This window comes from Dipodomys merriami, unplaced genomic scaffold, assembly GCF_024711535.1.
Source record: "Dipodomys merriami isolate MVZ:Mamm:240054 unplaced genomic scaffold, mDipMer1.0.p SCAF_5, whole genome shotgun sequence".
NCBI lineage: Eukaryota > Metazoa > Chordata > Mammalia > Rodentia > Heteromyidae > Dipodomys > Dipodomys merriami.
In genome coordinates, this window is record NW_027206068.1 from 27542097 (window position 1) to 27563771 (window position 21675).

General features: G+C 34.4%; 1 protein-coding gene across 4 annotated transcripts in view; it reads right to left on the reverse strand.

Annotated features, from left to right (window-relative positions):
- The window catches only part of Kmt2e (lysine methyltransferase 2E (inactive)), an 80513-nt gene that overhangs the window by 17322 nt on the left and 41516 nt on the right, over nucleotides 1–21675 (reverse strand). For all 4 annotated transcript variants that reach the window (XM_069996275.1, XM_069996277.1, XM_069996274.1 and 1 more), the window contains 9 exons: nucleotides 19018–19076; nucleotides 17572–17744; nucleotides 14008–14046; nucleotides 11444–11677; nucleotides 11211–11341; nucleotides 9774–9891; nucleotides 8378–8487; nucleotides 3902–4166; nucleotides 2268–2366 (listed from right to left, as the gene is read on the reverse strand). In XM_069996275.1, coding sequence (XP_069852376.1) covers nucleotides 2268–2366; nucleotides 3902–4166; nucleotides 8378–8487; nucleotides 9774–9891; nucleotides 11211–11341; nucleotides 11444–11677; nucleotides 14008–14046; nucleotides 17572–17744; nucleotides 19018–19076 — 1228 coding nt within the window. The remainder of the gene's footprint in view (nucleotides 1–2267; nucleotides 2367–3901; nucleotides 4167–8377; nucleotides 8488–9773; nucleotides 9892–11210; nucleotides 11342–11443; nucleotides 11678–14007; nucleotides 14047–17571; nucleotides 17745–19017; nucleotides 19077–21675) is intronic.

A 21675-nucleotide genomic window follows, 5' to 3' on the forward strand; every position in this document is an offset into this window, starting at 1 on the left:
AACTAAAAAACTAAAGGCTTACTCATAGAAAAAAAATTTCAAGACAAAATATTAATGCTTTAGGAGGGGAAAAAAATCATACTAATGCCTTACGAATCCTAGGATGTGGTCTGGGAATGTGGCTTAGCGGTGAAGTGCTTGCCTAGCCTAGCTTGATGAAGCTCTGGGTTTGATTCCTTAGTACCATATAAACAAAAACAAACAAACAAAAAAATCCACCTAGGGTGTATGCTTCTGCATTCTGTTTGCTTGATTATATGCAAAAATTTTATAATTCAAACATCAAGTCAAGGGCTGGAAAATGTGCCTTCGTGGTAGAGTGCTTGCCTAACATGCACAAAGTCCTGAGTTCAATTCCTCAGTACCAAATACACAGAAAAGGCCAGGATTGGCATTGTGGCTCAAGTGGTAGAGCACTAGCCTTGAACACAGAGAGGGACAGAGCTCAGGCTCTGAGTTCAAGCCCCAGGTCTGGCAAAACAACAAAAATTCAGGTCCAATGTAACAATATTAAATAGTAAGACTGAAGCCATTTAGCAATATATATTTGTGAGTGAAAATCTTTTAGATTTTTAAAGTTTTATTTCCTATTCTTTCAAAATACAAAATTATGTTTACAGTTCTCAAAATTTCTACATTTTATTCCCTACTCAAAACCTTGTATCAGATAGTAGTATGAGTATGCTGAAATGGATGTAAAAACTTTGGTGTGTTTTTATTTTGTATCTTAATATAACATATTACATAAGTAATATCAGAACCAAAATGGAACCACAAGTATGCTTAGAAAATATGAAAATATTTTTCTCTATGAAGTTTTAACATCAACAAAAGGGCGTCCAATTTTCTGGGATCTGGACATAAGGGCCTCCATCTTTACCATCTATCGATGCTGAAGAACTTTGGAATTTGGACTAGATGTATGGCTTAAGTAGGGAGAGCACCTGTGTCTGCCTAGCAAGCATGAGGCCCTGAATTCAAAAGCCCTGTATTGTAATAAGTAGCCCTAACAAAACTTTTAAATGGAATGCAATCTTAATTTCACAAAGAAGTTCTTTTTTCAAAGCCAGTTGTAAAAGAGGTTCCTCCTCCCAGACATGCGTCCCATTTGAAACCAATGGCATAAGGTGGAACAAATAGAACATTATTGAAAATCAGTAGTCAAGAAAAGATCATAGGTAATTTGAGAAGAAACAGTAATTTAGGTATAATTCAGTCTTAAAAAGATTGAAGATAATTCTTTTAGATACAGGAACCAACCTCCTCCTCTGTAACAACAAAAAAAATCACCATTCACCTTTATTTGTTATTGTCATCCCTATCCTCTCTCAAAAGACCAGTGTTTCTGAAATCCTGAGACTAAGAAACAGTCCTATATTCCTTTTACAATTGTGAACACTAACAATATTGAGAGGATTACCATCATAGCAGGGATGAAGACTCAAGTTCAGTAAGCCTACAAAGCAAACTTATAAAGATCCCACCCCTAAGTATATGACATATGAAATTCCATGAAATACAGCATGCAAACATAGGAAACAAGCATAAAAGCAAAGGGAATGAGGAAAATCTACAGTTTGTAAAGACCTTTTCAAATCTTAGGGGCATACTTAATTGTATCAATGCTAATGGATCCTTTTTATAATTTCTTTTTTCTTTTTTGCAGTGCTGGAGATAGAACCCAGCACTGTCTGCATGTGAGGCAATTTCTTTACCAGTGAGAAGGTACTCAGCCATACCACTGATTCTGATGAAATAGCTGTCTAGATTTCACAGGCAGAATATTTGCATGTAAATGCAAGGGTTACAGCTCCTAAATTTATTTTTATGAAAACCTTATTTTATGATAACATAGTACTAGCCTACAAATAGGAGCTTCTAAGCCATATAGGTTGTTTTGGTTTTGCTGGAATTATAAGGCTTAATAGTTTTGCTTTTTTCTACACATCAGCTCATGAAAGGAAGGATACATTTAGCTAATGAAAGACATACTGAGCAATAATTGTGGTATTAAAATTTATTAATATATCTCAGCTTCAAAAGTTAATGATTTTTAAATGTTACATATTGTCTACACCAATAACAATTTTAAAAACATTAGTGGAATTTGTTTAAATGGTTAATGACAAAGCAAAGTTAAAATGCTCACTGTCATACTTCAGTGTGAAAGCCCATGTAAAGGCAGCCACAATTAACCCTGGGAAGAGCAGCTATCATTAAGCTCAAAGGTTTGGTTGCAAAAAGCAACTACTGGCTTCCCAACTTACCATCTTCCTTTTCCTTTCTGCAATCTGCTCCTCTGATTCCATTTCCACTTCATTACTAACAGGAGTTTTTTCTTCTATGTCATCAATAAAATCTGGCTCCTAAAAGATGAAAATTACTTTAGGAACATCAAACTATTAAAACATCCTTTAACCACAAGTAATTCAACATAAATTACTACTTAAAACTGATTTACTAATTAAAAAATTTTCAAAATCGTGATTTAGTCAAATATGTTTTAAAAAGTTCTAGTCCAGGCAGGCACCAGTGGCTCATACCCACAATCCTAGCTACTCAAGAGGCTGAATTCTGAAGATCAAGGTTCAGAGCCAGGTTGGGCCAACAAATTAGAGACACTCTTCTAACTAGCAAAAAGCCAGCAGTGGAGCTGTGGCTCAAGTGATGAGTGCCAGCTGTGAACAAAAAAGCAAGAGTGTGGGGCCCTGAATTCAAGCCCTAGTACTAGCACCAAAACAAAACCCAGTAGTTCTAATTTTAATTAATAAAGATCCGTAATTCTTAAATATGTACCATGACCTTATGTTTCTATTTGTCCGACATCAAAACATTCACCGATGGGCTGGGAATGTGGCTTAGTGGTAGAGTGCTCTCCTTGTATACATGAAGCCCTGGGTTTGATTCCTCAGTACCACATAAACACAAAAAGCCAGAAGTGATGCTGTGGCTCAAGTGGAAGAGTGCTAGCTTTAAACAAACAGAAGCCTAGGGACAGTGGTCAGGTTCTGAGTTCAAGCCCCAAGAATGGCCAAAAAAAAAAAAAAAAAAATTGACTGAACTTGGATATTGAAGTGATTCAGTTTAAAACTTAGAAAACATTCCTAAAAGATAGGCCCCTTATTTAATGAGCAAATCCTTAATTTCCACATTTTAATGGTAAGCCTTCTGTCTGCTTAGAGGGTATATAAAATGTCCTTCTGGGGTAGCAGTTTATAGGCCAAACTCCAATATCTTAAGTATTAGCAAATTTTCTTTCAAAAATCTTATTTGCATTGGATTGATATGATTACTTATGTTCAGATATTTAAGCAAAAGAAATTTTTGCTGAGACTTTTAAAAAGATTTACAAATGTTTTAAGTGCTTTACAATTACCCAGACTTAGGAAAATCTTTCCTTCGATTCTTCAAGGATTCGTTGGCCAAGCTGTGCCTGCAGAAAACTTGTATTTAAACCTTAAGGTACTTCATTAAGAATGGGGGTGGGAGCCGGGCGCTGGTGGCTCACGCCTGTAATCCTAGCTACTCAGGAGGCTGAGATCTGAGGATTGCAGTTCAAAGCCAGCCCGGGTAGGAAAGTCCTTGAGACTCTTATCTCCAATAAACCACTCAGAAAACCAGAAGTGGCGCTGTGGCTCAAGTGGTAGAGTGCTTGCCTTAAGCTGAAGAGATAACTCCCAGGCCCAGAGTTCAAGCCCTAAGACTGACAAAAAAAAAAAAAAAAAAAAGAATGGGGGTGGGGAGTGTTTCTCAAGTGGTTAGCATGCTTGTCTGGCCAGTTGAGGACTTGTGTTTAATCTCCACTAATACACCCCAACAATTAAGAGTGGACTAAAATAGTGTTTGAATTTTTACATTAAAAGAGAGGCTAAAATATGATATCAAGAATCAGAGTTAATACCTGATTATTTGACACTGATAGTCTCAGTGGAGAAAGCTTTCTCTGTTTCATTTCTGGGCTTTTAATCTTGTTGGTTGTTCCTTCACAGTCCAAAGTAATATTCTGATTTTGTGTATCTTTTTCTTTTGAAATATCTTTCTCTTTTTTTCCTTTTTTTCTTCTTGTCTCATAACCGCTATTGATGTTTTCTGTGGCTTCTGAACTTCGTTTTAGAACAGGGCACTCTGGATTTTCTTTGAGGCATGCACAGTCTACCTTGTATTTACTGGGGATTACAATCAGGTAAAAATTCAATATGTAAAATAAAACCAGGAAATTACTATCTTTTAAGATGCACACAATATTATATGTAATTTCTGATTAAACTAATCCTTAACTTTTTAATAATCTGCATTCCTGATAATTATCACAAAACAACAATTATTTTCTCATGAAAGCAATCTATTAGGCTGACTTTTTACCACAGACTGGGCCATAGGTATAACATGTTAGAGAAAAAAAATTAAAACATTAAATCTGTTAAGGTAAAATGCTACTACTGTATCTTATACCAAATAAACTTAAGGTAAACAGTATAATTACTTCAAAGTGTAATAAACTTCCTGAATAAAAATGCTAGATTTAGCTAACTGGTGGCTCACACCTGTAATCCTACCTACTTAGGAGGCTGAGATCCGAGGATCAGTTTGAAGCTAGCCTGGGCAGGAAAGCACATGAGCCTTTTATAATTAACAATCAAAAAGCCAGATTGGAATTGTGGCTCAAGAGGTAGATTGTAAGAAGGAAAAAAAAAAAAGTCAGGGACAGTGCCTAGCCCCAGAGTTCAACGCTCAGAAACACACACACACACACACACACACACACACACACACACACACACACACACACACACACACACACACACACACACACACACACACACACACACACACACACACACACACACACACACACACACACACACACACACACACACACACACACACACACACACACACACACACACACTTTAACAAATACCAAACCCTAGTATTATGCTCTTAAAAGATTAAAGTTTTTTTTCTTTTTCTTTTTTATTGAAGGTGATGGATAGAAGGTAAACAGGTTTCTCATCTTCCCACAATAATTAGTATTACTCAGATTCTACAGATGAGATAAAGTTTGGGCCTGTATGACTCTAAAGGTTTGCTTTTAGGATTATAGAATATCAAATACTGATAACAACAATTTGTGTTTATTTAAGAAGTTACCTTTGCCAGGAAAACTGGCAGTTTACACTAAAATGTTAAAAGCATTCTTGTTCTATACTATTTGCATCCTTGAGATAATGAGGTAAAAAGGGATGAAAAAAAATACCAGTCTAAGTTTAAATAGCTAATAACAAAACTAGGATTTGAAACCAGATAAATTAGTCTGTGATCACAGCCAATCAGCAGGCTAAGCTAAGAGGATCAAAAGTTCAACTTTGGCCTTGGCCACACAAGAACCTGTCTTAAAAATAACATTTTTTTGTTTCTTTTGTAGTACGTTCTTCCCCTTATAGTATAACCCCTGTTGTCACTGTATTTAATGTTGTTGCCCTGCATCTTGTATAGACATTTTTCTAATTTGGGGAGGGAAAGGGAAATAATAAAATGCTGAAACAAGAATACAGGAGGACCCATTGAAACAATGAGATGTACAAGACACTGTTGAAAAGGTGGGGGTACTGGGTAAGGGAAAAACAGGAAGGGGAGCAGTAATAACTTCTCTACAGTATCTTTACAAAAGTATTAAAAAAACAACAAAAAGATACATGTTAAACATAAAGCAGGTTACCCCAAAGGTTTACAAAGGAAAAATTTAAATGAGTATGATAAATCTGACTTATAATAATTAAGGTGGAAAGGAATTTCACATTGAGAAAAAATAATTTGAAAAACCCTAAAACTACAGTTAAAAAGTATACCAGACAGGCTGGGAAGGTGGCTCAGTGGTAGAGTGCTTGCCTTGCATACATGAGGCCCTGGTTCGAGTCCTTAGCACCACATAAGCAGAAAAAAATGGAAGTGGGGCTGAGGCTCAAGTGGTAGAACGCTAGCCTTGAGCTGAAGAGCTGAGGGACAGGGCCCAGGACCGACAAAAAAAAAAAAAAAAGTATACCAGACAAATTTCTGTTTTTGGGGATTTTTTTTTGGTTGGTATTAGGGTTTGAACCCTCAGGGCCTGGGCACTGTCTCTCAGCTCTTTTTTGCTCAAGGCTAGTTAGTGCTCAACCACTCTGAGCCACAGCGCCACTTCCAGTTTTCTGGTGGGTAGTGATGAGTCTCATAGGCTTTCTTACTGGGGCTGGCTTTGAACTGCCATAATCCTCAGATCTCAGCCTCCTGAGTAGCTAGGATTACAGATTTGAGCCACTAGTTCCCATCTTGATAAATTTCTTAATGGGGTAGGAATACAGCTCACTGGCAAGTGTGCTTGCCTAGAATGCCCAAGGCCCTGAGTTCAGTACTCAACAGCAACAACAAAACCTACAAAAACATTTTCCTTGGATTAGCATAAATTTTGGAAGTTTTAACAGTATAGGGGTACTTACAACAGTGAAACTAATTGCTTGAGAATATATCCTAGTAACCAGATGTTTGGGTGAGTAATTCACCTATATTTCTCAAAAAAATGAGCAATTCTACTAGGTCCTACCCTGGAGAAAATGTGTACACCTGTAGAGATAACCCACAAGTCCTAACACTAAAGACATATCTATAATGGAATAGATAAATGTCAATAGCAAAGAAAATAAATGAACCAGAGCTCTAACAGTGTAGTCTCAGCATGCATAATGAAAAAAATGAGAGAAGCTAGATGTAGAATATTATTAACAACACATTTTTGTGTGTTATTCCTGGGGCTTAAAATTAGGACCCTGGGCACTGTCCCTGAGTAAGATTACCACTGAGCCACAGGTGCACTTCCAGCTTCTAGGTATTTAACTGTAGTTACAAATTTCATGGACTGTACTGCCCAGGCTGGCTTTGAACTGTGATTCTCAGATCTCAGCATCCTAAACAGTTAGTGTTACAAGCACATGCCAATGGCACCTGTCTAAATGATTTATAAAAGAAAAAAAAAGTATAAAATTTTAGGTACTATTTATTGACATGAATGTGACAGTAAAATGTTTAATAAATGTACCAAATTAAAGGTAGCAGTAAAAAGAAGAGAGTGGTGCACACACCTGGCTACTAAGGAGGCTTCAGTGGATAATGGTTTTTTTTTATTTGAAAAAAAGGCTTGCTGTGTGGTTATCCCTGAACTCTCATTCACATGGCTCTGCCTCCCAAATTGCGGGAGCCACCCCTCCCCCCAAATCTATTTTTTGGGGCCAGCTCCTGGCACAGGCTAGGCAGATTCTCTATTGCTGAGCTATGTCCTATATTATTTAGGAAACACATGAATTTTCTTTTATATTCTTTTACCAGTCCTGGGGCTTGCACTTAGCACCTGGGCACTGTTCCTGACTTTTTGTGCTCAAAACCTTTTTGTGCTCTACCACTTGAGCCACAGCTCCACTTCCTGCTTTTTAGAGTAGTCAATTCGAGATAAAACTCTCATGGACTTTCCTGCCCAGGCTGGCTTCAAATCATGATCCTCATAGCAACCTCCTGAGTTGCTAGGATTACAGGCATGAACCACCAGTGCCCAGCTGAATAGGATTTTAAAAAAAGTTCTATAAAGAAGTTTCAATTCAACAAATCAGATTATGAGTAGAATGCATTTTGAATATTGTCACCCATCATTCTCCCTCAAATGATTTTTCCCAATCCCATCCACATCTTGAAATTACAATGAATAATTATGTTTTATGTATGTCTTTAATGTGTTAGATATGCAAAGATTTTATATTCAGAATTAACATTTGGCTTTCCAAATTGAACGAACAATAGTACATAGAGTTTCTTTGTAGGATCTCCAACAAACCCTTTAATTACATTGCAAAGCAAGTTTGGTAGTTTCTTTTGAGAAGCAAAAAAATGATTCACACTTATTAGCCAAATAAATTGTGTAACTAAAGCTCTATCCCCTAAAATATAAGAGGAAAAAATCCCACATGTTTTATGACTCACTCGAACATTTAATTACAATAAAAAAATGAGATAATAAGCAATAATTACATAATGAAAACTGTTAACCAACATGATTTTTTTAGTTGATTTACCTGACTCATGATAAAGAGTTATAAAAGACAAGGGCTGGGAATGTGGTTCAGTGGTAGAATGCTTGCCTAGCATGCATGTAGCCCCAGGTTCGATTCCGCAGTACCACATAAACAGAAAAAAGCCTGACGTGGTGCTGTGGCTCAACTGGTAGAGCACTAGACAGTGCCAGGCCCCGAGTTTAAGCCCCATGACAGGCAAAAAAAAAAAACCAAAACAAAAAACAAAAAAAACCTGACTATAAAAACATTAGAACTGTTTTCAACAGAGACTAGAAACTTACCAATTCCCATAGTCAAAATCAAATGCAATTGTAATTTCAGTACCCTTTGGAATACTTTGTATGGAATAAATGTAAAGATGTATGGTTCCATCTTCTATTTCATGCCTCACCTGTTAAAAAAAAGCAATTTTACATTTCTATAAATTATATTTTCATAAGTCTCTAATCCTACAGTTGGGAAAACTATCAAGTACTTAGCAAACACACCCTTTGGAAATTATCATCAATGCAAGCCTTAGGAATATATATCTGCAGGTATCACCTGTTCACTGCAATGCCCACCACTCCAGCCTACTATGTGGCATCCAGAAAAGAAAACCTATTTTATTAGTTTAAAGATGAATATTTCTTCACCTTCTAGCATCTCTGAAATTAGAGTATTACTCATGGATAGCATCTTGAGTTTGATGCAGTGCAACAGTAACAGTGTTTGTGGCCACATTATTCAAATATCACTACACTATTATAGTTCTATATAGTACAGTCTTGCAGAAAAACAGGCAAAGTTATAAAACCATTAAATCCCTGAGAAGACTTAAGTGCCTAAGTCACTAAAAATTTATTGTGTGAATTCAAAACCTCGTACGCTTAGCTGCAACATTATATAAAGTTAAAATATTTGACATGTAAAAAGATGAATACTTTACATTCTACCCAGAATATGATTTTAAAAATTTATTTACAAAAATCTAGTTTGATAAAAATCATAGCATATAACTGGGCATTGATGGCTCATGCCTATAATCCTAGGTACTCAGGATGTTGAGATACAAAGAATTGTGGTTGTGAGGTTAGCCTAGTCAGAATAGTCAACTCGATTTTAAAATAAAGCTAGCAAAAAAGCCAAGCTGGGGTGTGGTTGAAGTAAGTACTAGAGTGCCAGTTGAGAAAGCACAAGGCCCTGAGCTCAAAACCCATAAGAAGGGGGGGAAAACATAGTATATAGTTAATCCACAAATACAGTTTTAATATTAATGCTAGAAGGAACTTGATTTCTATAGTATGTTAACTAAGACATCATAGTGTCACCAAAATTTTTACAACAGGAAGATGCTGAGCAAAAAAAATGAATCAACAATTGAAAAGCAGATTTATTGTGCCAGTTCTGGGGCTTGAACTCAGGGTCTGGGTGCCATCCCTGAGTATTTTTACTCAAGACTAGTGCTCTACCACTTGAACCACAGGTTCCCTCCCCTCTCCCCCAACATTTTAGTGAGTAATTGGAGGTAAGAGTGTTACAGACCTTCCTGCCTGGGTTGACTTCAAACTGGAATCCTCAGACATCAGCTTTCTAAACAGCTAGGATTACAGGCATGAGCCACTGGCACCAAGCTTATCAGATCCTGTAACTACTCAGCTCCCCAGTACCCCATTCAAAATATTTCAATAAGCGTACCTCTGCATTTGGTGAACAAGAACGTCTAATGAATCGAGCCTCATTCCCAAAAGTCCTTGCATCAACACACATTTCTAGTCCATGAAATTTAGAGTAGAATAAAACAAAAGGGTATGGTCTACAAACAAAGAAATATAATTTAGTGTAACAATCCCTTTTGTTGTTTTTCTGAGGTAAACGTATAAAAGAAACTTGAGAACGAGAAATTTCTTAAAATTTAAGTAGTAAGGTGAAAATCTTTATATATATATATATATATATATATATATATATATATATATGTATGTATGTATGTATATGTATACATATATTCCAGTTTCAGAAATCTTATGTTACTTCATGCTAGTGAGATTTTTTTTAATACCTACCTTATGTAAGTTAAAGACAATATAAGGTAGAAATCCCTTAGAGAGCAAGAGAGTAAACTCATTACCTTCACAGGAGGATAATTCCGTGCTTTCAAAGTGCATGTTCTCTGGTACATTTAAAACGATTTGATTTATACCATTTTAGATCAAATTTCTTTTTTTTTTTTTTTTTTGGTCATGGGGATGGAACTCTGGGCCTGGGTACTGTCCCTGAGCTCTTCAGCTCAAGGCTAGCGCTCTGCCACTTGAGCCATAGCACCACTTCTGTTTTTCTGGTTGTTTATTGGAGATAAGAGTCTCACAGACTTCCCTGGCTTTAAACCATGATCCTTAGATCTCAGCCTCCTGAGGAGCTAGGATTTACAGGTGTGAGCCACCGACACCTGGCCTCGAATTTCTTATACAACAGGAAAAGAATTTATATTTTTCATAGCTTAAACAATCAAGTTATAAACAAAGAATGCTGATAATAATTGTAGGACATGCATACATTGGCAGTGTTATACCTGTAAAGACAGGGAAATACATTCCTCAGAAAAGTGATAGGTAACAAGAGGATCCTATCAGTTCTTCACAAGCCATAGAAGAGGCCTCTGAACCATTCCAACACCAAAAAGTAGGGGTTGAAAGTGGTGGCAATAATATAAGAACAAAATTAACACTGTCAAAGGTGGAAAGCTTAAAAAAAAGGAGGGAGGGTGGTGTTTGATTGCCTTGTCATGGTCTTTTCAGGTTCTAGCGATGATAAGGAGTCAGTACTAATCCTAGATTGAAAGATCCTTGGTACTCTTAGGTAATTAAGATTTCCTGACTGACATATGTATCCAAGCTATATTCTTTTATCTTTAAATGGATTACATTAGGGTTTTCAGCAAGACAAAGAGGTGGGCAAGATACTGAGAAATATGTCTTTGCATTTTGTTTTTGGTATCACAGTCCAAAAGGTATTGTCAATGGTTATCACATTATACTTTTAAATATTGATCACATGGGAAAAACATGATCACAACATCTAGGTAAAATGTATTTTTAAGTTCAATATCTAGCTACAGGAAACAAAAAATTATACCTTTTAAAGAAATATCCATTTGCTTCAAATTGTTCTCGTAGCATAAACTTCCCTCTGTACTCAATGATAAGAGCATCAGGAGGCAAATCTTTGGCAGATTTCAGGATTTTTTTATTCTTTTGTATATGGCTCTAAAATAAAAATAAATGGTAGATTATATTTGCTTTCAGTCTAACTGAAGATACATTATAAAACATTTTGCTTTCAACTATTTTGACAAATGACTCATTTACCTCTACAGGAGGCTTGAAGAGTAAATTGTTAGTAGTATTCAATTCTGATTTATTCATCTCTTTTTTGTCATTTCCATTGCCTAATCTCAGAGCTATTCTTTGTGCTTCCCTCTGAACTCCCTCACTATACTGGTTATTATTTGCCTCTTCATAGCGATCCATCCATGCTTTGATTTTTGTCTCCCATCCAAAATTTGAACCATCAGATGAAGGATCAATTTCTGGAGCTGAACCCTACAATAAAGGGAAAGTAAAGGTTACTATGTTAACTTAAGCACTTATACACATATATAGTCATTCATATAAAAACAATTTTTATCACTATAGTAGTTTAAGGATAGCAATAAAAATGACAAATTCTCAAACTTTGGATCAATATCAGGTAATTACTAAAACTGATATGTTCACATTTCTAGAATACATCTAATTATTATGTGAACTATACATACTGTATAAGTAAATTTATTTGATTTATAAATTTAACATGAGTTTGTTATCAGTATAATTGTAAGATTATAATCAACTATATCATGAATTTCATTATAAATGCTATTTTAAATTTATACAATATGGAACACCTGATTATGTGCAGACATAAATCTTAATGACAGAATCCATAAAGATCTTTATCTTATTTGACTCAAATTGACTGTCAGTTCACCATATGAATGACCGGAATGAATGACCACCAATGGGATGCTGGTGGTTCACACTTGTAATTTTGGCTACTAAGGAGTATGAGAAGGACAGCCAGTGCAGAAAAGACCACATGACTACAATGTACAATTAACTTGCAAAAATCCAGGATGAAGGGTTGGCTCATGTGGTAAGCAAACAAGCTAAGCATATTAGTGATGGAGCTCAAATCAAAAAATGATAAGGAACTGATCTATTTGAAGGGAATAAGCTTATTGTACCAATAGATAACTTTGTATGTATATTTCACATTACAATAATGACTAATAAAAAATAGATTTTACAGGATATTAGATTATACTAAGGCTGACCTCTACTAAGAGAATCTGTTAACTTTTTAAATTATTTTAGTAACCCTAAGGAATTTCTCTACTGAACTGGTATGTCTTTTAACACAACAGTATCTCTTGGTCCTGATACAATTTGCTAGAGAATTGCTTATTTGGGATGTAATGTTTTTTACACAAATATCTTTGAAGTTAAAATTTAAGATGTTCAAATTTTTATTTTTTAAAAAATTTTAGATCCCTAGTGAAGTCTTTAGGTAATAAAACGGACTTTCAACTATAAGTAAAAGATGCAACTTTCTCATTTAACCTAGTATTCAAGTGCTTAAATGAGAAGAAAGGGATACTAGAACATTAATGGTTCTAGAGTTCCAACTTGAGCAAAAGAAAAGAAGCTTAAGCTTAGGGACATCACTGAGGTCCTGAGTTCAATCCCCAGGACCAGGGGGGCGGGGGGCAGAGGGAGGAGTTTTGGGCCTCTTTCCTCCGTTCATGAATTTCATGAATTCAAAGTAACAAAATCTCCAACTTTAACATATAAATAACATTTTATGAAATTTCAAACTTGTCAGTATGGTAAATGACACCATATATTAACATTTTTAAGGAGAAATTCAAAACTAAGAATAATCAGTATGCTGCTTGTTTGTTTTCTAGAAATGTGAATCAGTATTGTTTTATACTATAGGAATAAAAAAACACAATCATTACATCCTCTTTAATGTTAAACTTGACAATTAAAAAAAATCTGTCATCCTTCAACACAATAGTTACCTCTGTGATCTGTTTCAGAAGTGTCAGAGGTGGAGAGCCTTGCTTATCTCAGAAATTATGCAGCTAATTAATGCAAGATACATGTACTTAGTTTATATTTACATGGTAAATCTGCTGTGGATCTTTTTTGTTGTGTTGTATTTTGGTGACATGGTTTTGCTATGTATGTAGCCCATGGTGACCTCAAACTTCCAAGTGCAGGGATTACAGATGGAGTGTATTATAGGAGCATACCACAAACCCCTGTAAGAATTCCAGTTGTGCAGAAGAGCAAATTAAAATACAATTCTGTACTTATATGTATAGTATACTAATATAAGGTGGTACTACAGAAAAGAAATTAGTGATAAAAAATTCTAATTAATCTCGATATAAGAAGTATAAGATTTCCATTTTAATATGTTTTGGCCTCTCTTCTCTCACCAGTACTAGGGCTTAAACTCGGGCTCTCATTTGCTTGGCTTGCTGATTCACAGCTGGCACATTACCACTTGAACCATGCTTCCAACCCAGCTTTTTGATAGAGATGGAGTCTCATGGACTTTTCTGCCTAGACTGGCTTCAAACAGTGACTTTCTGGATATCACTCTTTTGAGTACCTAGGATTACACGTGTAATCCACCGGCATTCAGCTCCCTTAATGTTTTAACAAGGTTGATAAATAAGAATTGTCTATTGATCCAAGTAGAATCCTAACTTCTCATTTCTTATAAGGATTATAACAACGAAGAGAACATAAAGTAGCCATGTGTGAGTTTCTGAATATAAGTGATTATCAACAATAATGCCTTAAATGTATTAATTTACCTTAACTCTTGATGACTTCCTAGATCCTTCACGAAAGGCCTAAAATAAGCATGGAATTATGAGTTAGTGTTGTCGTCGTTGTTGTTTTAATGGAAATAATTGACAAGAATTATTTTGTTCACCGTGGCTCTTTACTGAAGTGAAATCATATAAAAGAAAATTGGTAATAACCAATCAAGCAAAAAGTAGGGAAAGGTTGAGGTAAATGAAGGTATCTACTAGAAAATTATTCTTTTGCAAATATAATGCAGACTGTTTGGAATATCAAGTATTATATGTAAAATATGATGCTAAGTAAAAAACTTCCAATGTTCTAAGTGCTCAATTTATAACCAACTATTGCATATATATAAACTAGGTACTGTACAAAAACTTTGTACCCTATCCAATCATGTATTTTACAAAAGGCTAAACTTTGAAAAAAAAAATACTAGACTTTTTAAGTTTTCAATGCAAAGAAATGATGTTTGACATAGGTATGTTCAACATGATCCAAACATAAAACTTACACATATATCAAAATAATACATGAGACATAATATATACAACTTTTGTTCTCATGTATAAAATAAAATTGAGAACTGGAAAAGTATTAGAAAAAAGTATTAGAAAAAAGTGGAGAGATGTGGGGTTGTGGGGTATTATTACATTTGAACTTCTAACTGGGCTTAAGTAATAAACACTGAAGGAAACCGCTGTGTTTATTCAATTAAATATTTATAGAGACCCCATTAACATGCCAGATCCTGAGTTAAGACCAAATTCCTACCCCACTTATTACACCCAAAAGTATCAACTACATTTAGAGACTAAACATAAACCTGGAGATAACAGCATACATTGAAACATATTTAAGTGCCAAATTGGTGTGCAGATATGTTAGAAGGTAATAAAGCTTTAAAAAGGGGCAATGAACTTTTTATGTAAAACATAGGAAGCAAGCTAGGTAGAGTTCAGAGAATACATATAATCAAACTTTTGAAAAAGTGAAAGAGTATGAATAACCATGTAAGGAAGAAAGAAATTGGAAGAAATTATGCCAACTTAAAAAAATATGCTACTTTTACTTACTGAAAAGTGTGATATGATTTTTTTTAAAAGACTTCATTAGTCTGACTTAAATAGTGCATTGATCTTTATTATGAAGAACTAAAAGAAGGAAAAGAAAGGATATGAAAATAATATTGATAGGAAATCTGATAACCAAATGCAGAGTAGATAAAGGGAAAAGATGAGAAAATACTGTATTTCTACAAAGTGGGGCTAGACCAGTTTTGTAGCAGCAAAAAAGAGGAAGAAGTATGAAATTTCAAAGGAAAATCAGTTGAGACAAACTCTGGATATCAAAGACTCAAGATGCCTTAAAGATTTTAGAAACTGTATAATGCTGGTACTGAGACACATATATATATGAAAGAGAGTAAAGGATGGTCAAGAAAGATATGACTCTTGCGTAAACTAGAAACAAAGCAAAATTATATAAGCTGATTCCTTATTGAAAATGCGTGAGTCCAGATGTTTTCCAGACTAACTGGATTTTTTTTTAAGTTTGCTTTAGAATATCTGGATTTTTTTTTAAAGTTTGCTTTAGAATATTTGCATAAACTGTACCTTGAAATTCAGGGTCCCTATCCTGGATGATCCAAAATCTGAAAGCTTTTGAATACCATTTCTGGAATATTTCAGACTTTCCGAATGGGGATATTCAACTCATAATAGGAGCATAAATATATATGCTGATAATAACATTATGAACTTAAACAACCAGAAATCAATGTCTTTTAATATTTCATTGTCTTAATGTTAATACTTCATGTCAATTATTGCTAAAGTAGCTATAATAAAGGATTTTATGAATATTCTAATACAGCCATCTGTCTAGAATATTAATGGCTAATATGCACATTTTCAACAATTAGCTGTAAGTTTAGGCTGAATAAAAAGCAAAAGTATAGTATTTCACTATAAACAAAAAAGCAAAGTAGGTAGGTATTGTCTAAGCTTAGTTTCTGGATTTTACCGCCCCTCCTCTAAATTCTCTGAAGTATTAATAATGTCTGACAAAGTCTATTTTCTTTTAAGTACACAACAATATTCTGAAATAATTATGACACAATCAAGACCCAGGGTTTATTCATTTTGAATACCCACAAGTCATTCCAGCCAGAGAAAATGAACAAACTGTTTTATTAAACCAAATGATGTAAAACAGAAATATACAAGATTCAAGTTTCCAAGTAACTTTTATACAATAATTAATTTCAAAACATACACAAAAAGGCAAATCAGTACCTGTACTAACCTGTAAAAAGCACATAACAATTTGTGTAAATTACAATCAAAGATGAGGAAGATAATAAAGCAATATGTGGTTAGCTGCTGGAATAAAAGCTCAAGTGCCATGACAGAATGCAAAGAAAGATCCAATGGAGAAGAGCAAATTTCTCTGAAGAAATAGTATTTGAGATGTCTTTATATAGTAGTTTAAAAGATAAAAGGAGAAGAGAATCCTTCAAATGGAGAATGAAACAGCATAAGCAAATATGGCTAGAAAGGAAAGGTAAAACTTGGTAACAATGAATTGTCCAGACTGGATAAAACTTAAGTAGAAGAGTAACAAAAAAGGATATAGAGATACAAGTGAAGATCACTAGATAGCTAAGCTGATTTTAAATAGGGAGACGAAATTAGAAAATGAAAAATGCATTTTAAAGTACATGTATTGTCTACTAAATATCAAGTTTATTTTGAAATCCTGATTTTTATATCTAGTTAGAATTTCTCTATAATAGCAATATAATCCTTGTGAAGTTTTTTAAATTGTATATAACAAAAAACATTCACTGGCAAGTATACTCACACACATTGCTTGACAGGGATACATTCTGACAAATGTGTTATTAAACTATTTTGTCCTTATTGCAAACATATACACACACAGACTATATGATAAAGCCTACTGATCTGCCACCTAGGCGGTTAAATCCTAATGGTATTTGTGTGTCTCAACAAATCTAAACATGGGAAGGACAGAGTAGAAATACTGTGATAGAAAATACTGATTCCTTATAATCTTATTGTATGTTGCTGAAAAATTTCAAACAATTATAATGACAAGTTACTAACAGTTTGCTGGCAGAGGATTCTAGAGAAATTTAACAAATTTAGGTGAAAAGAACTCTGGTAAGCAATTCAGTAACTAGGAAGTCTTATGCAAATGATGAAATACTGCAGCTACAAGCAATTATATCCTTTATCTACTAGTAAGTTATTAAAATTTTAGAACTATTTTTCTTTCATAAAACACCAGCTTGTTCAATTTTAGTTTAGGTTTTACATTCTATCACTAGACTCATTAGAATGATGGTTTCAAAGGAATTTGTAGTTTCTTCATTCTACTTCAACTATTATCACATTAAAATTTTTTAATTTATTTAAATTTTTTTATTGACTTGTTAGATCCTTCCAGTTCTTTAGTTGGTATCGATTAACTGTCACTGTCTTGCCTTATAAAATCCAGCTCATCTGTCTTATCTACTCAACTAATAAAAAGCAAAAACGTACTTTTTTACATTTTGAAAAGTTTTGTTCTTTTTCCCCACTTTTTTTCCTTCTTTTGTCATTAACCTTGGAGACTCTTGAAGCAGTTAAAGTAATTGAAGTTGGAGTATGCTGAAATGCAGTATATAATTCCACAGGAACTTCATCACCACTCTCAGTTGCACTAGTATCACCATCTTCAATATAAAACAAAATTATACATTTACTACTTCCTTTTCCAACAATAAAGTGAAACAGCATTTCCCATGGCCAAGTATTGTTATCTATTATTTCTAAAGAATAAACATTTTTTTCCACTTAGTTTACTCAGAATAAGACATTTAAATGCAAAAGTCATTTCTTATACATTAAACTACAACAGTATCCAAGTCTAACCAATACTGTGGGAGAGTGACTATGAGAAATAAGAACTAGCTAGCACTTGCCAGGTGAACTTAAAATTCCCTAAGGAGGATTTAATCATTCTTAGCAAAATTATACATACACCCTCTGAATAGTCATCCCAATTTGTAAGAATTTAGATAAACATAAAATAGCAAGGTCACTAAAACCTTATGCAACAGGATTTCATTCAGAGTACTTTTGAAACAACAAAATGTCCAAAAAGTAAGGATTTACTAAAGTATGATATTAAAAAACACTTAGGTTTTAAGCCAAAGTAAAAATGTCACACAGAATTTAGAAAATGCTGTCCCTAAAAAAAAAAAAAAATCTTATGTACAATAAACTAATAGATTACTATCTTTCTGAAGAGTATGTTTGAGTTGTTTAGAACAGTAAGTTGCTGGGTTGAGAAGGTGGCTCAGTGGTAGATTTCTTGCCTTGCATGCATGAGGCCCTGGGTTCGATTCCTCAGCACCACATAAGCAAAAAGAAAAAAAGCCGAAAGTGGTGCCGTGGGTCAAGTGGTAGAGCGCTAGCCTTGAGCTGAAGAGCTGAGGGACAGCGCCACGACCAACCCCCCCCCCCCCCCCCGCCAAAAAAAAGAACAGTAAGTTGCTGACAGGCACTGTTGGCAGTATAATCTTAGCTACTTAAGAGGCCAAGATACGAGTGCTGAAGTTCGAAGCTAACCTGGCTAGAAAAGTCTGCTTATATGCAATTAACTAGCAAAAAAGCTAGAAGTAGAGGTATGGCTCAAGTGGTAAAGTGCCAGCTTTGAGTAAAAAGCCAACTGAGTGTGAGGCACTCAGTTAAAGCCTGAATATTGGCATGAATAAATAGTAAGCTAGCTAAGTGTAGGAAAATTATGGATGACTTTTTTCTCCTGGATTGCAAGAATAATATGAAATAGTATTTTTATACTATAACCCATGGAACAGAATTTTTAAAATCTATACCTGAAATGACAAATTATACCCTCAAGCTTCATCAATAAGGTTAGCTCTTAAAAATATGAACTTACTTCCTCACACTAATTTTAATTTAGTATAGGTCTTTTTCACTTACCTGACATATTTTCCCTTTTCCGGCGTTGTAGTAGCACCGCCCTCTCTTTATCCAAACTCCTACGTTAAAATAGTAACATGTTATTTACCAAACCTAGATGAGCCAGATATTTTCAATCTGATGAACTTTCTCAGTTATTTAATCAATAACATAATGTATATGCAGAGTCTCTTGAGTTATAGTTTAGGCATGATATAATAATATAGGAGTGGATGCCAGTTAAGTGATACCATTTGTTTCTGTTTTGGAAATAGTTTTTGCCTAGGAAATGAGTACATTATTTTCAAATTCAATATTTAAAACGAATTTGGGAAAAGATATTAACAATGAGTTAAAATAGCAGATTTCTTAAGTAAATAAGATATGAATGAGTCCTCAAAATATTTTGACTGGTTTTTGAGACACAGTCTTGCTATTTAGCCAGGGCTGGCCTTGTGAAGTAAAATATTCCATTAACCTCCCATAGCCTCTATCCATATGCTATATCATCCAGATTCCGTTACATTTCTTCTCAGCTTTTTCCTTACATATGTACTCATTCATCCAGACCAAGAAATACAGGTTATTAAATGAGGAAATAAGGCCTCCAAAGTAACACCTTTACAACTCAGTGACAAACACGCTTTGGAGGCTAGTAGGCCATAACAATTATCCAACGATCAGAGATCATACGAGTTATCACAGAATGAAGAGCAGATCTCTCTCAACTACATTTCTAATTATTAGGTCAATTTAAACCAACCGTTACTTAAGTCACTTGAAAAAAGTAACTTTCATAAAGTAAAACCAAAACCAGAAAAATCTCAAATAGAAATTTAAGGTAAATTTAAACCATTTCACAATTAAGTTGGCAAAACAAGTCTGCCAAACACTGTATTGTGAAGGTGGGGAAAATAAACAGGCTTCATCAATCTTTTATAAATAACAGACATTTAAAATTGGAATTCAAAATTGTACAGCTCCTACTAAAAAGGAATTGGGAAATAACAAAATTTTACATATACAAGTACTCATTTAAAAAAATCACTTCTATTTGCAATGACAAGATAACACAATGTTCACCCAAAAAGGTCTGGCTGAATAAATCATAACATTTGAAAATACCTTAAAGTTATAGAAAGAAATTAATCATTTCTCTATCCTGCTATGAAGTCATCTTCAGCATACATTTAAAGAAAAAAAATGTAGCAAGAACTATATACAAAATGCTTCTGCTTACCTAAGGAGGATAAAACAAATACACAGGGCATGTATTTGCATATAATAAACCAAGCAACAGGAGGAAACAAAATTTTTTTTTTGGGGGGGGGAGAGAAGAGGTCAGTCGTGGGGCTTGAACTCAGGCCTGGGCGCTGTACCACCTAAGCCACAGCACCACTTCCGGTTTTCTAGTAGTTAACTGGAGGTAAGAGTCTTTCCTCCAGGGCTTGCTTTGAACCGTGTTCCTCAGATCTCAGCCTCCTGAGTAGCTAGGATTACAGGCATGAGCCAAACGTACCCAGCGGAAAAACAGTTTTTTAAATGTTACTTCCAGAGTAAAAGGAAAATGGAAGGTATACTTATTCAGATATACCTTGTTCACTACTACTTACATAATTATAAAGTAGATAATTATAAAAGTACTGGGGATTGAACTTAAGGCCTTGCAATGCTCAACATTTGAGAAAAGCTCTAATCCATTTTAATTTTTCAGATACAATCTCTTGCTACCTTTGCCCAGGTTGGTCTAGAATCTTGATGTTCCTAAATCTGCATCCCTTATGCCTGGTACACATCACCAAAACCAGCTCCAGCAATTCTTTAAAAACTGGATTACTCATATGTTTTTGGTAAGAATGTAAAATGGCATATCTATTTTGGAAAAAAGGTTGACAACTCTCATAAGACTGAGCTATCACACTTTGGGTAATGAATCCCAGAAGACCAAAAAAAACATTTACAAGAATGTTCATAGCACCTTCCTTTGTAGTAGCTAAAAAAAGAGAAACAAACCAAATATCCTTCCACAGATAAGTAGCTTAAAAAGCCATGTTACATGTGACACTATTCAGCCAAGAACAAAACAGACATCCAACAAATTGTAAGGCATCCAGGGAATATGCTAAGTAAAAATGCCGATCCTAGTAGTTTACTTATTGGATCATATACTACATGATTCTATTTATGTAATGGTTTTAAAATGACAAAATTATATGAGTACCAAAGTGTAGTTAAGTACCAAAAATCAGAGAGAAGAGGTGAGAGGGAAATAAAAAAGGCAGCATGACCTAAAGTCTATCTCATTGCCACTTTCACTACTTTAAGTCCTATTAAAAAATGCATTTGTATTTTATTTTGTAAAGTGTGACTTTTTTGAACAATACTGTGTTCATACAATTGGACAATTTTCAGCTGATGGAATGAATAAAATACACACTTTTACTTTAAAAGGCAGCATGAGGGTGTTATTGCATTTATGGAAATGTTCTATACCTTAACTTCTTGACTGTACTAATATGGAAAACTTAATATTATATTAAAAATTTCATAAGGGGAAGCCAAGGTAGACAAAATCTCTACATTATTATGCAGCTGTATGTGAAACTATATAAAACGTAACTTAGAAAAATAAAATTAATTTCAACACCATAAGCATATATCCAGTTTGTGTAATAACCA